The sequence below is a fragment of the Entelurus aequoreus genome, linkage group LG13, assembly GCF_033978785.1.
Source record: "Entelurus aequoreus isolate RoL-2023_Sb linkage group LG13, RoL_Eaeq_v1.1, whole genome shotgun sequence".
NCBI classification, from domain to species: Eukaryota; Metazoa; Chordata; class Actinopteri; order Syngnathiformes; family Syngnathidae; genus Entelurus; species Entelurus aequoreus.
The window spans coordinates 65,283,878-65,297,414 of record NC_084743.1 but is presented as its reverse complement, the minus strand read 5'-3'; the positions used below and the strand labels follow the sequence as shown (position 1 = coordinate 65,297,414).

At 39.0% G+C, this 13,537-nt stretch overlaps 1 protein-coding gene across 1 annotated transcript in view; it reads left to right on the top strand.

Moving 5' to 3' along the window:
- golim4a (golgi integral membrane protein 4a) overlaps positions 1-13,537 on the top strand; it is a 53,745-nt gene that overhangs the window by 16,658 nt on the left and 23,550 nt on the right. The window contains exons 2-7 of the mRNA XM_062068172.1: positions 3,276-3,350; positions 4,290-4,339; positions 4,761-4,814; positions 7,204-7,354; positions 7,498-7,580; positions 11,691-11,774. Coding sequence (XP_061924156.1) covers positions 3,276-3,350; positions 4,290-4,339; positions 4,761-4,814; positions 7,204-7,354; positions 7,498-7,580; positions 11,691-11,774 — 497 coding nt within the window. The remainder of the gene's footprint in view (positions 1-3,275; positions 3,351-4,289; positions 4,340-4,760; positions 4,815-7,203; positions 7,355-7,497; positions 7,581-11,690; positions 11,775-13,537) is intronic.

Sequence of the window (13,537 nt, the reverse complement as noted above, 5' to 3'; positions counted from 1 at the left end):
GATCCTACACTTCTCTTTTGTAAAGTAAATCTGAACAGCCGATATGGGCATCTACATTAACTATATGATTTGCCTGAGAAGCTGGACAGGACAAAAAAATAAATAAATACAAATAAAATTCTATTTGTGGCGGCCTTAATTCTTTCGTGGCGGGCCGCCACAAATAAATGAATGTGTGGGAAACACTGCAAGTGGTTAGAGTGTCCGCCCTGAGATCGGTAGGTTGTGAGTTCAAACCCCGGCCGAGTCATACCAAAGACTATAAAAAAATGGGACCCATTACCTCCCTGCTTGGCACTCAGCATCAAGGGTTGGAATTGGGGGTTAAATCACCAAAATGATTCCCGGGCGCGGCACCGCTGCTGCCCACTGCTCCCCACTGCTCCCCTCACTTCCCAGGGGGTGAACAAGGGGATGGGTCAAATGCAGAGGACAAATTTCACCACACCTAGTGTGTGTGACAATCATTGGTACTTTAACTTTAACTTTAACTTAAGTGCAGTCTACAATAACACCAGAAAAAGTTGCTAGATTTGTTGTTAGTGATTTTTAATAAAGAAAAAGTCTCAAAAAATTGGTGAAGTCTCAAGTTTGTTGTACAATAGCTAGCAACAATTTAAAAAATAGAGCAAAACGATATAAGAAAAATATGTAATACCAATTATTTTTAACACTGATTCGTTTCATTTTATTTGTATATATAAGTTTAGAAGTTTAGAAAACACATGATTCCTAGCAAGTCATACGATGACGTCATGTTGACCACGCCCCTAGGCACATCCCCACCGCCACAGATATTTCAGCAATCTAGGAGAAACCCTGTAATCACCTCCATTACAGCAAAAAAACAATATTTCTTAAAATTTTAAGTATTATTGGAGTACAAGGCATGCTAATAGCAAAGCTTGAAACAACACAAGAAATAAGTGCTTAGTAAAGTTTAAGAAGTGTACTTATAGCAGAAAAGAAGCAGATATTAACAGGAAGTTAAGGATAGATTAATACAAATTTTGAGAAAGGTTAATATAACAACTGTTAGCATTGTCACACACTGGTACTTTATCTTTATCTCCATACTGTAGATTTTATGCCTACATCAAAGTGCCACCTATGTCTATCAAGCTCCATGTTCTCATGTTTAAATGTTAGTTGTCTGGTTGTGGTTGTGTCTGTGTTTGTGTTTTTGTTTGTGTGTATGTTAAGAAAGCAATGATGCTCTGTGCCCAAGACAAATTTCCCCGCGGGGACAATAAAGTTGAACCTTGAACCTTGAACCTTGAATACACGACATATAAGAGGAGGGTGCATTGATCCATAAATTGTTGACGTCGATATCAGTAACAGTATATGATCAAATGTTGTCTTATATAATCCATTGATGTAATTGTGGTGTGGATGCTTGTTTGTTTATGTGTCCTGTGATTGGCTGGTTACCAGTGCAGGGTGTACCCAAGTCAACAGGTTTAGGCGCAAGCTCACCTGTTTCTTGAAATATTCAAAACCATCTCTTTTGTATATACAAATCCCGTTTCCATATGAGTTGGGAAATTGTGTTAGATGTAAATTTAAATGGAATACAATGATTTGCAAATCCTTTTCAACCCATATTCAATTGAATGCACTACAAAGACAAGCTATTTGATGTTCAAACTCATAAACTTTATTTATTTTTTGCAAATAATAATTAAGTTAGAATTTCATGGCTGCAACACGTGCCAAAGTAGTTGGGAAAGGGCATGTTCACCACTGTGTTACATGGCCTTTCCTTTTAACAACACTCAGAAAACGTTTGGGAACTGAGGAGACACATTTTTTAAGCTCCTCAGGTGGAATTCTTTCCCATTCTTGCTTGATGTACAGCTTAAGTTGTTCAACAGTCCGGGGGTCTCCGTTGTGGTATTTTAGGCTTCATAATGCGCCACACATTTTCAATGGGAGACAGGTCTGGACTACAGGCAGGCCTGTCTAGTACCCGCACTCTTTTAGTATGAAGCCACGTTGATGTAACACGTGGCTTGGCATTGTCTTGCTGAAATAAGCAGGGGCGTCCATGGTAACGTTGCTTGGATGGCAACATATGTTGCTCCAAAACCTGTATGTACCTTTCAGCATTAATGGCCCCTTCACAGATGTGTAAGTTACCCATGTCTTGGGCACTAATACACCCCCATACCATCACAGATGCTGGCTTTTCAACTTATAGCCTATAACAATCCGGATGGTTCTTTTCCTCTTTGGTCCGGAGGACATGACGTCCACAGTTTCCAAAAACAATTTTAAATGTGGACTCGTCAGACCACAGAACACTTTTCCACTTTGTATCAGTCCATCTTAGATGAGCTCAGGCCCAGCTAAGCCAACGGCGTTTCTGGGTGTTGTTGATAAACGGTTTTCGCCTTGCATAGGAGAGTTTTAACTTGCACTTACAGATGTAGCGACCAACTGTAGTTACTGACAGTGGGTTTCTGAAGTGTTCCTGAGCCCATGTGGTGATATCCTTTACACACTGATGTCGCTTGTTGATGCAGTACAGCCTGAGAGATCGAAGGTCACGGGCTTAGCTGCTTACGTGCAGTGATTTCTCCAGATTCTCTGAACCCTTTGATGATATCACGGACCGTAGATGGTGAAATCCCTAAATTCCTTGCAATAGCTGGTTGAGAGAGGTTTTTTTCAAACTGTTCAACAATTTGCTCACGCATTTGTTGACAAAGTGGTGACCCTCGCCCCATCCTTGTTTGTGAATGATTGAGCATTTCATGGAATCTACTTTTATACCCAATCATGGCACCCACCTGTTTCCAATTTGCCTGTTCACCTGTGGGATGTTCCAAATAAGTGTTTGATGAGCATTCCTCAACTTTATCAGTATTTATTGCCACCTTTCCCAACTTCTTTGTCACATGTTGCTGGCATCAAATTCTAAAGGTAATGATTATTTGCAAAACATTTTTTTTTTATCAGTTTGAACATCAAATATGTTGTCTTTGTAGCATATTCAAGTGAATATGGGTTGAAAATTATTTGCAAATCATTGTATTCCGTTTATATTTACATCTAACACAATTTCCCAACTCATATGGAAACTGGGTTTGTAGTTATGTATGTGCCACAGGTTGCATACCCTCCTGTGTGTTTGTAATGAACCATGTTGTTGATTCACTCCCTGTCTGCATTGTTCAATCTCTGCAAGCTCGTTTTCTGTGATGTGACACATTTATTCTGTTTACTATCGTATCACATGGTTTCCCTCCTTGCTGTTTTCACATGTGCAGTGGTGTATGAACATCGCTCCAGGCTGGAGAAGTCTCTTCAAAAGGAAAAGTTGGAGCACAAAAAAGCCAAAGAAGGTAAAAGAAAAAAAATGTAGCTGTATGAGTTGTATCACCTTTGTGATATCAGTACTGTGGTACCTCGGTTGTCATTGGCACTCAGCAACAAAGGGTTGGAGTTGGGGGTTAAATCACCAAAATGATTCCCGGGCGCGGCGCCGCTGCTGCCCACTGCTCCCCACTGCTCCCCAAGGGGATGGGTCAAATGCAGAGGACAAATTTCACCACATCTAGTGTGTGTGTGACAATCATTGGTACTTTAATCTTAATCTTTAATATGCATTGTGTGAGTACTTTATTACAAAAAGGCTCAGTCTGGAAATTGTTTTCCCCCAATCCCGTCGCTCCTCTACGACATCATCACTGACTGGCTCTGTCGTTCTTTGCTAAATAACACATTTACACCACAAGTCTGTACTTTCAAAAAACTAATTGAGTACGACTCCAACATAATGTACTATGGGACCACAGAAAGTTGTGAGTGCCAGCACTCTGATATAATAAAAAAAAGATGAGGAACACGACAAAAGTGGTTCTTCACTCCCATTCTCCCTCTTCACTTGTCGCCATCCTTGTCGACAAGAGATAATAATAAATTCAAGCAAAAGTGATGTAAAATGTTCATTTATCCCTTTAACTTATCATTTATAAGTATTTCACATTGTTTTCTGCATGTAAAACTGTAATTATTCTTCATGAAATGTGTTTTGTGTTTCTATTTTTGGCGGCCTAGAAACGGATTAATTGATTTACATAATTTCTTATGGAAAAATTGCTATGTTCTTCATCGGACCTTTGGGAGAGGAGTCAAGAAAACCGACGTTCTTCTTGCATCACGTAGAAACCACAAACATTTATAGTGTGTTTAATCATGTGAATACATGAGAACTGGAGTTATCTTTTTTTTTCAAAAGTTTGAAATACTGATTTTGTTATAATTACATGTCTTTCTTCCAGATTACCTTGGTTATAAACTTGAAGCACAGCAGTCATTGAACAAGGAAAAGGTACTTCTTCTTTTTTAACATCTGTTAAAAAACCCAATATTAATTGTTATTTGTTATTAGTGTTGTCAAATTATTGTATTAATTGCAATTAATTAATCATATTTAGCGTGTTATTCTTTTTAATGGAGTTAATCTTTTTAAACATTTTTTATCTCTAACATTGCTGTCTCTGTATGATGTGCCTTGACTTGTAGGTGAAAATCAACCTGAAGTAGACATTGATTTGCTGATATTATTTACATTAATAAATTACTGATTGTAAATAATTACTGTAATCTCTCATTTTCTTAATCGGCTGACCGTACTATCCGTTATTTTCAAATTCTATCTTTTTTTGTTATAGTGTATTCTTCAGCATTTTCCACACTGAATGTAAAAAAATGTTTTTGTGTTTTTTAAGTAATTTTGTCTGTTCACACAGCAACAATCCAGTAGCAGAATCGGCTCATTACAAGAACAACACGAAATATTGAAGGTTTGTCCTAACGCATGTACATACTTTTAAAGGGGAACTTCACTTTTTTTGCAATTTTGTCTATCATTCACAATCCTTATGTAAGGCAAGAACACATGATTTCCTTTTTTTATGTATTCTAAAACGTAAATAAACGCCAACGCTAGCAAAAGTCAGCTAACAGTGGAGTTAATGGATGTCACTCTATTAAGCCTAGAAAGTGCTCTAAGAACATCTAAAAGCTCCATTGTTGTGTTAGATCATGGGTGTTCAAACTACGGCCCGCAGGCATCTTCAATTTGGCCTGCGAGACGGCACAATTCCAATAAGCAAATTGGCTGGGCTTTGTGTTTTCATATAATATACAAATAGCCAGCAGTCTGATAGCTGCCATTTGTCATCATCTGGTGGCCAATGAAAGTAACTTCATTCAGTAGCCATCGATTGTACAGTGCATCAATGTGAATGTGTGCACATCATTTACTTATATGACCCAATCCAAACAACTTTCCTTAGTCATGGTGCAGAAAGAAAATTCAACCAGCACAAAAATTTAACAAACATGGTCACACATAACACATCCTGCTCATAGAAACTTTGTGGATACTATAAAAAAAATGTCCACTCAGCAAAAAAAAAACTACACAAGGGATTACAAGGGATGATGGGAAAAATGCAAAACACTCTGTCCACACTTATCCATGTTTGGCACATTTTAGCTGCTTGATATTTCTGATTGATTAAAAAACTTTGAGGAGATCCTCACAGAAGTAAACAAGGTAGGGGTCAAATTTTTCACATACTCTTAATAACCTATTCTAATATTTATTAATATAGTATTATACAAGTATTATACGAGTGAGGGAAGAGTGGATCGTGAGATCGACAGGCGGAGCGGTGCGGCGTCTTCAGTAATGCGGACGCTGTATCGATCCGTTGTGGTGAAGAAGGAGCTGAGCCGGAAGGCAAAGCTCTCAATTTACTGGTCGATCTACATTCCCATCCTCACCTATGGTCATGAGCTTTGGGTTATGACCGAAAGGACAAGATCACGGGTACAAGCGGCCGAAATGAGTTTCCTCTGCCGGGTGGCGGGGCTCTCCCTTAGAGGTAGGGTGAGAAGCTCTGCCATCCTGGGGGAGCTCAAAGTAAAGCCGCTGCTCCTCCACATCGAGAGGAGCCAGATGAGGTGGTTCGGACATCTGGTCAGGATGCCACCCGAACGGCTCCCTAGGGAGGTGTTTAGGTCACGTCCGACCGGTAGGAGGCCACGGGGAAGACCCAGGACACGTTGGGAAGACTATGTCTCCCGGCTGGCCTGGGAACGCCTCGGGATCCCCCGGGAAGACCCCCAGTCAAAGTTCGGACACCTCTGTGTTATATACATTGTATAAGTTTTTATGTAATGTAGTAACAGGCACTTTCATAGATAACATGTAATTTTGACGTATTTTGCTCATTTTAAGCATACAAATTAATTTCACAGATGCAACACAACAATCGCTTTTCCCTCCAACAACCACAACACTACTACTCATGGCAGACTTCAAGAGAGCCAACAACGATTACTCTGGGACAAATGATGATTCACAGCTTTATATTTTTAATCCTGAATATAAGGAGAATGAGCTACAAGTTTTAGGAGCTGTGTGCTAAACATATTAAGCTTTAGTGAAACACTAAGCACAATGTAGCAGTATTGCTAAGAAACTAACAAGAAATACAAACTACGAACATAATAAAACAATCACTTACTGTACAATGTCTGCTCTCACTGGGATGCTGACTGATGGGATGTTCATATCCTCCCGTTTAGATGAAGAAATACCGGTAATCATAACCCCCTCACAGGTTTAAAAAAATAAAACAAAAACGCAAACGAGCGTCTTTTCGTCTAAGATGAATGTCAAAGTTGACCAACGTTTTGGTTTATGGCCCCAACCTTTTACTATCCAGTTGAGAGGCATGATTTATCATTTAGAATTAACTTTCACCAACTCAGAGGAATGCAGCAGCTCAATATGTCAATATAAGAGCTAGTTAGCTCTCTGTGATCACGTCGCCGCTAAGAATAGATTGAGTTAGCGCTTATAATAAAAATATCGCTAATACTCGGTTAATATTCAGGTCACGAGATTTAAATGGAGTATTGTTGGCGGTTTTTGGATGTTTTTTAGAGGGCTTTATGGGCGGAATAGTGTACTCCCATTGTCTGCATCGTCAGCCACCTCGTACTTACCGTCGTTAACACATTAGAATGCATACAAAAAAGAAAAACGTGTTCTTGTCTTACATAGGAATTGTGAATGATTGGCAAAATTCCAAAAAAGTGCTGTTCCCTTTTTAGCTGCATGATGGAAGATAACACAAAGACCATATTTGTTTCTCACGTGTCTTTCCTGTCGATCAGATCCAGCACGATGACCTGAAAAAGCAGTTTTACAGTCTGCAGGAGCAGCATCAAAAGCAGGGACACGATCACGGTCGGCTGCTTAGTGAGCACAGACACCGCTACGACAAACTCCAGGAGGCCAAAGACACGGAAGTGGTCAAGCTGAAAGGTTCTTACTCCGTTTTGCCGAATGTTGTTGGAATCCGGACTGATGTCCTTTTGCATGCTAGGAAATATACTCAATCAGCTATCATTTAAAGCGGTGCAATATTTGTGAATGTTGGTTCATTTGCTTTTTTTTTATGCCTGCAGACAGCATGAGTAACCTGAAAGAGGAAAATAGGCAGCTGAGGAAGGCCCACCATGACATTCACACGCAGCTGCAGGATTCACAGGTAAGACTTCATCTCTTTTCATCACACTTTCTCCTGAACGGCGTAGTGAAAGAGTGGTTTGCACTGTTGCTTCACAGCAAAAAGGTCCTTCTGTTCAAAAGATTGAATCTGTTTCTTCTGTATGTTGAGTAAAAGCTCACTATTTGTATTTACTTTTCTTATCCTCCATGAACTTTTGAGTAGAAGCCTCTGACTTATAGACCTGTCAGCTTTTGACTAGGAATGACTGTGTCTTTGGATGACAATGTGGAGCGCTTTAACTGCACATTTTTCTTGTCTGTGTCCAGAACATCTGCCTTTTCTTGCAGAACAAACAATGTGTCACTCTGACTATCTAAAAGAGCGTAAACAAATAGTTCTTGTTCTGGATTACTTGTTGTGGACAACCACACTGGAACAATTGTGGATAAAGTTAACTTAACTTTAACTTTAACACTTTTCTTTAGGAAACTTCCACACGGAAGGAATGTGTGCTTGGTTGTTGTATAGCATCTTTGATGCAATGTTTAGCATCAAGAAAACATTGCTAATATTACAGTGAAACCTTGACCTATGAACTTTAATTAGTTCTTCAACATGGGTTCCATCTAGAGATGTCCGATAATATCGGTCTGCCGATATTATCGGCCGATAAATGCGTTAAAATGTAATATTGGAAATGATCGGTATCGTTTTTTTTATTATCAGTATCGTTTTTTTTGTTTGTTTTTTTTTGTTTTTTTTATTAAATCCACATAAAAAACACAAGATACACTTAGTGCACCAACCCAAAAAACCTCCCTCCCCCATTTACACTCATTCACACTCATTCACACAAAAGGGTTGTTTCTTTCTGTTATTAATATTCTGGTTCCTACATTATATATCAATATATATCAATACAGTCTGCAAGGGATACAGTCCGTAAGCACACATGATTGTGCGTGCTGCTGGTCCACTAATAATACTAACCTTTAACAGTTAATTTTACAAATTTTCATTAATTACTAGTTTCTATGTAACTGTTTTTATATTGTTTTACTTTTTTTTATTCAAGAAAATGTTTTTAATTTATTTATCTTATTTTATTTGATTCATTTTTTTAAAAAGTACCTTATCTTCACCATACCTGGTTGTCCAAATTAGGCATAATAATGTGTTAATTCCACGACTGTATATATCGGTTGATATCGACAATATCGGCATATCGGATATCGGCAAAAAGCCATTATCGGACATCCCTTGTTCCATCCATCCATTTTCTACCGCTTGTTCCCTTTGGGGTCGCGGGGGCGCTGGAGCCTATCTCAGCTACAATCGGGCGGAAGGCAGGGTACACCCTGGACAAGTTGCCACCTCATCGCAGGACCAACACAGATAGACAACATTCACACTCACATTCACACACTAGAGCCAATTTAGTGTTGCCAATCAACCTATCCCCAGGTGCATGTCTTGGTTACCAACCAAAATGTGTGTATAGTGAAGCAGAGCCCCCCATAAGAATCAATGCAAACATGAATAATTGGTACAGATTAGGGTTGTACAGTGTACTGCATGGGTGTCAAATTTGGCCCGCCGTGTAATTTCACTTGGCCCGTGAGGTGATATTAAATTAACACTAGAGCTGGCCTGCCGATTATGTACAGCGGCGGTGCCGCGGTACACCGCTAACTCTCATACTTGCCAAACCTCCCGGGCGACTCACAAATTTCAGTGCCCCTCCCGAGAATTGTAGCGCCCCCTTTTCATCCAGTCCAATGAGTGCTTGCTCAGTTTCATAATATGTGCGGCTTTGGCACGGAAGTGAATGCAACACATACTTGATCTTCAGCGATACAGGTTACACTGAGGGTGCCAGTATAAAAACCTTTAACATTGTTAGAAATATACAACAGAACAAATACCCAGAACCCTTTGCAGCACTAACTCTTCCAGGACGCTATAAGGTGTGTGTGTGTGGGCGGGGGGGGCGGCGGGGTTTGGAGGTAGCGGGGGTGTATATTGTAGCGTCCCGGAAGAGTTAGTGCTGCAAAGGGTTCTGGGTATTTGTTCTGTTGTGTTTATGTTGTGTTACTGTGCGGATGTTCTCCCAAAATGTGTTTGTCATTCTTGTTTGGTGTGAATTCACAGTGTGGCGTATATTTCTAACAATGTTAAAGTTGCTTATACGGCCACTCTCAGTGTAAACTGTATCGCTGTTGATGAAGTATGCTTTGCATTTACGTGTGTGTGTGCGTACAGGAGCCGCTCATATCTTGTGACTGGGCGGGCACGTTGTTAGAAGGGATGAAAAGCGGACGTGACGTCAGCTCGTAGAGGACGAGGAGAAACTCGATTTTGCATGTCACTATAAAGTTATATAAGCCTTGCTTGTTTAATGCAAAACTTGTTTGGGTCCCTATCAAAAAGGTTAATTTGTTCAACCTTGGCCCGCGGCTTTGTTCAGTTTTAAATTTTGGCCCACTGTATTTGAGTTTGACACCCTTGGTGTACTGGTACAAGTACCGGGGTACTAATGAATCATAAACTGTACTATACCGCCTATGTTGTGACATTGCTGGTTTTACGAGCAGAGAAGCATGTTCGGCAGCGCACAATCATGTAGTACTTACAGGCAGACACGGTTTTTGACAGAAAAGAGAGAATGGACAAATTTTGGCTTAAAAACTAGCGATAAAGGTGAGGCTATAACAGTGAAGCGCTGCTCTACAAGAGGTGCTCTAAAACATGGCTCGCTAGCAAGCGGCTAGCGTCCAAATAAAGTACGTTTCTTACAAGTATCCTCCCTGCAGGACGAGGAACAGCTAAACACCGTAGGACGATACGATAGCGCACCGCTAACAGGCTAGCGCTCCTCAATGGAAACAGATGCCATGGGTGTTGCTGCACCTGACATCCACTGTAATGATACCAAGTACGAGAGCGTATCTAGTCGATACTACAATGATTACATCAATATTTTTTTTATCATCACAAAATCTTTTTTTCTTTTTTAAAAAACTATTATATTATGTTTATAAACTCAGGAAATATGACCCTGGACACATGAGGACATTAAATATGACCAATGTATGATCCTGTAACTACTTGGTATCGATACCCAAATTTGTGGTGATATCCAAAACTAATTTAAAGCATCCAAACAACAGAATAATAAGTGTTAATTACATTTTAAAAGGAGTGTGCTTTTTTTTTTTTTTTTTTTGACAAAAATGTGGACTTTTTTCGAGGCTGGAACCCATTATTCATATTTACATTGTTTCATATGGAGAAATTTGCTTCACTATAAGAAAATTTCGATTTACGAACCATGTTCTAGAACCATATAAGATAACTCAAGGTTCCACTGTATCATTTTCCTCCCTCGTAATATAGCCAACCGAAGATTTATTGATCTTGTAATGGCAGCTAGTAGATAGTAGCTTGTACCTCATTTTCCTTATTTTAGGATAGCAATGTGGAGGTTCAACTTTTTTTCCAATAGTAAGCAGTTTCTTCTTCCAACTTTTTGTTTGGACGATAGGAATTAATTGCATAGTAGAGCTGCGGTACAATTAGCTGTAGCAAAGAGGAAGGTTGGATCTTGCTGAGCAAATCAGCTGCCAGCACAGAAAACATCCGGCCCTGATTGGTCCGCCACCAGCCAACAGGGTGCCGTGTACAATGTCAGGTGGGCAAAGGCTTCCTTGGAGCAAGCGGTAGACGGCTGATAGCATCAAATATACATTTTAAATCTGCAATGCACTGAGACTGTAATAAGTTAACCAGCAAGATGTACATCACTGCGTATGGACAAGCTATACGTACGCACATTTGCACATCTTCAGCCGCAACACACTCTTTTCAGAGTAAATTGGAAAATATGCTGCAACAAAAGTTCAATGTTTTCAAGCATAGTATCTTAAAACTAAATCCATAAATTTAAAAATAATTCGTCCTAGAAAAGTGTCATGTTTGCATCCCAAATCCTTCTAAGTTATTGTAAAAAAAAAAAAAAAAAAAAACTTTTGTTTTAGGCTATTTCCATGCAACCTGTATATTGGATTAAATGACCTGTGTATGTGTTGCCAGTTCTCAGTATCATCGTTTATGCAACTGGCATTTGTGTGATTGCGCTTGTGTGTTCAGGTAAGACATCAGGACATGAAGTCGGCACACGATAAGCTTGCCCTGACACTGGAAGACCACAAGAATGCATTGGCAGTAGCTCAGGTAGGCAATCAGACGAATACATGTCCCTAAACAAGATATTCCAGCATGAGTTCCATTCGACTTGGTAGAGTCCCTATAGCTGTTGTCGAGGCTGTTCAATCAAAACACTATTTGAAATAATCAGGACATTACAAACTGCGCTCAATTTCAAATCTGAACTACTCAAAAAATATATTTGCCCATTTCAGGCAAGAAAAGTACAGTATTCTTGTGGCAAAGATATTTGAGTAACAGGACTGAAAGAAACGGGAGTGATGTTTTTTGGGTTTTTTGCATAGTATTAGAAAATACATGTAATATATGCTAATAGAATGTTGACACTAAGCACATTAGTGAGTCAACCAAATATTGCATTTTACGAATAAACAAATACCAATAAAACATAGGTAACAGGACTTCAACTGAGATTTTACCCACGTCCCAGTCACAGTTGAAATATGATGCAATGTACAGAAAACTAATGTGAATGATGCAACTTCCTGTGGACTATGTGACTTTTTTCAGAGGGAATAATGTGTTAAGGCAGTGTTTCTCAATTATTTTGTCATGCCCCTTCTAAGTAGAAAAAAACATTTTGCGCCCCACCCCACTCTCTACCGCTAGGGATGATACTCGAAACCGGTTTTCCCGGTTGTTCGATAAAAAAAGAACCGAGTCCCCGGACTCGAATCCCTTTTTGAGAACCGGTACCCGTTATCGAGACCACTATAAATAGTATAATTTGCCTATGGAATTCAGGTACACTTCTGCATAACATTGTATCCTTAACTTTGTAGAAAATAAAAAAGAAATACAGCTCAACTTACAACAAAGAACTTTATTAACAAAGTTTTTTAGTCTGTAACCGAAAATATTACAAGTGCATTGATTTGCCTGCCATTAAAAACAAATGTAATCCTTATTTTAACTATAAACATAAACCATTTGATACTGAAAAATAAAATAAACCCAATAAATTCTAATTGATCAGCAACATTAACTCTGGAGCACAAAACATAAAACACTTTAACCTATAAAAATGAATAAAACCCAAGTTTAAAAAATAAATAAAAATGAAGTCAGGATTAATGGCTACAATGAGCATGTTTTGTAGTGCACAGCTTTTTGAAGCGATGTTTGAAGGATAATACTGCATACTGATAAAGCATGTTCCACTGTGTTAGGGTAACAGGACTCCAGAAATCCAGGGACACGACTAGAGTGTGAATTTAAATTAAAATGTAATTTTTTTTCCAAAGGAAATCGATTAGTGTAGTAAAGGAATAACACAAATATATCCAAAAGATATAAATGATTATATGTCATTGTCAAATAATTTTAGGAAGCGGAGGCAGACAACGAATGCTTTTTAAAGGGGAACTGTACTTTTTTGGGAATTTTGCTTATCGTTCACAATCATTATGAAAGACATGACAATGGATGGATTTTTAAAAAAAAGCATATTAACTCGTAAATAAAAGTCCACTTACAGGTGAGCCAATGGAAGGTCCTCTATTCCGCCCATAAAACCCTTTTTAAAAGAAAAAAAAACTTCCCCAAAGCAACAATAATATTGCATTTACATTTTCTGACTTGAATATTAACCAAGTATTAGTGATATTATTATAAACCCTAACGCAGATGAATTATTTATAGCAGCGCCGTGATCACGAGCTTGTGTGTAATGTTTACATCGATTAGTCAGCTGTTTCCTCGCTTCCCTGCTCCCAGGAAGTTTAATTTAGAACATAAATCATGCCTCTCACCTGGATAGAAGAAGGCTG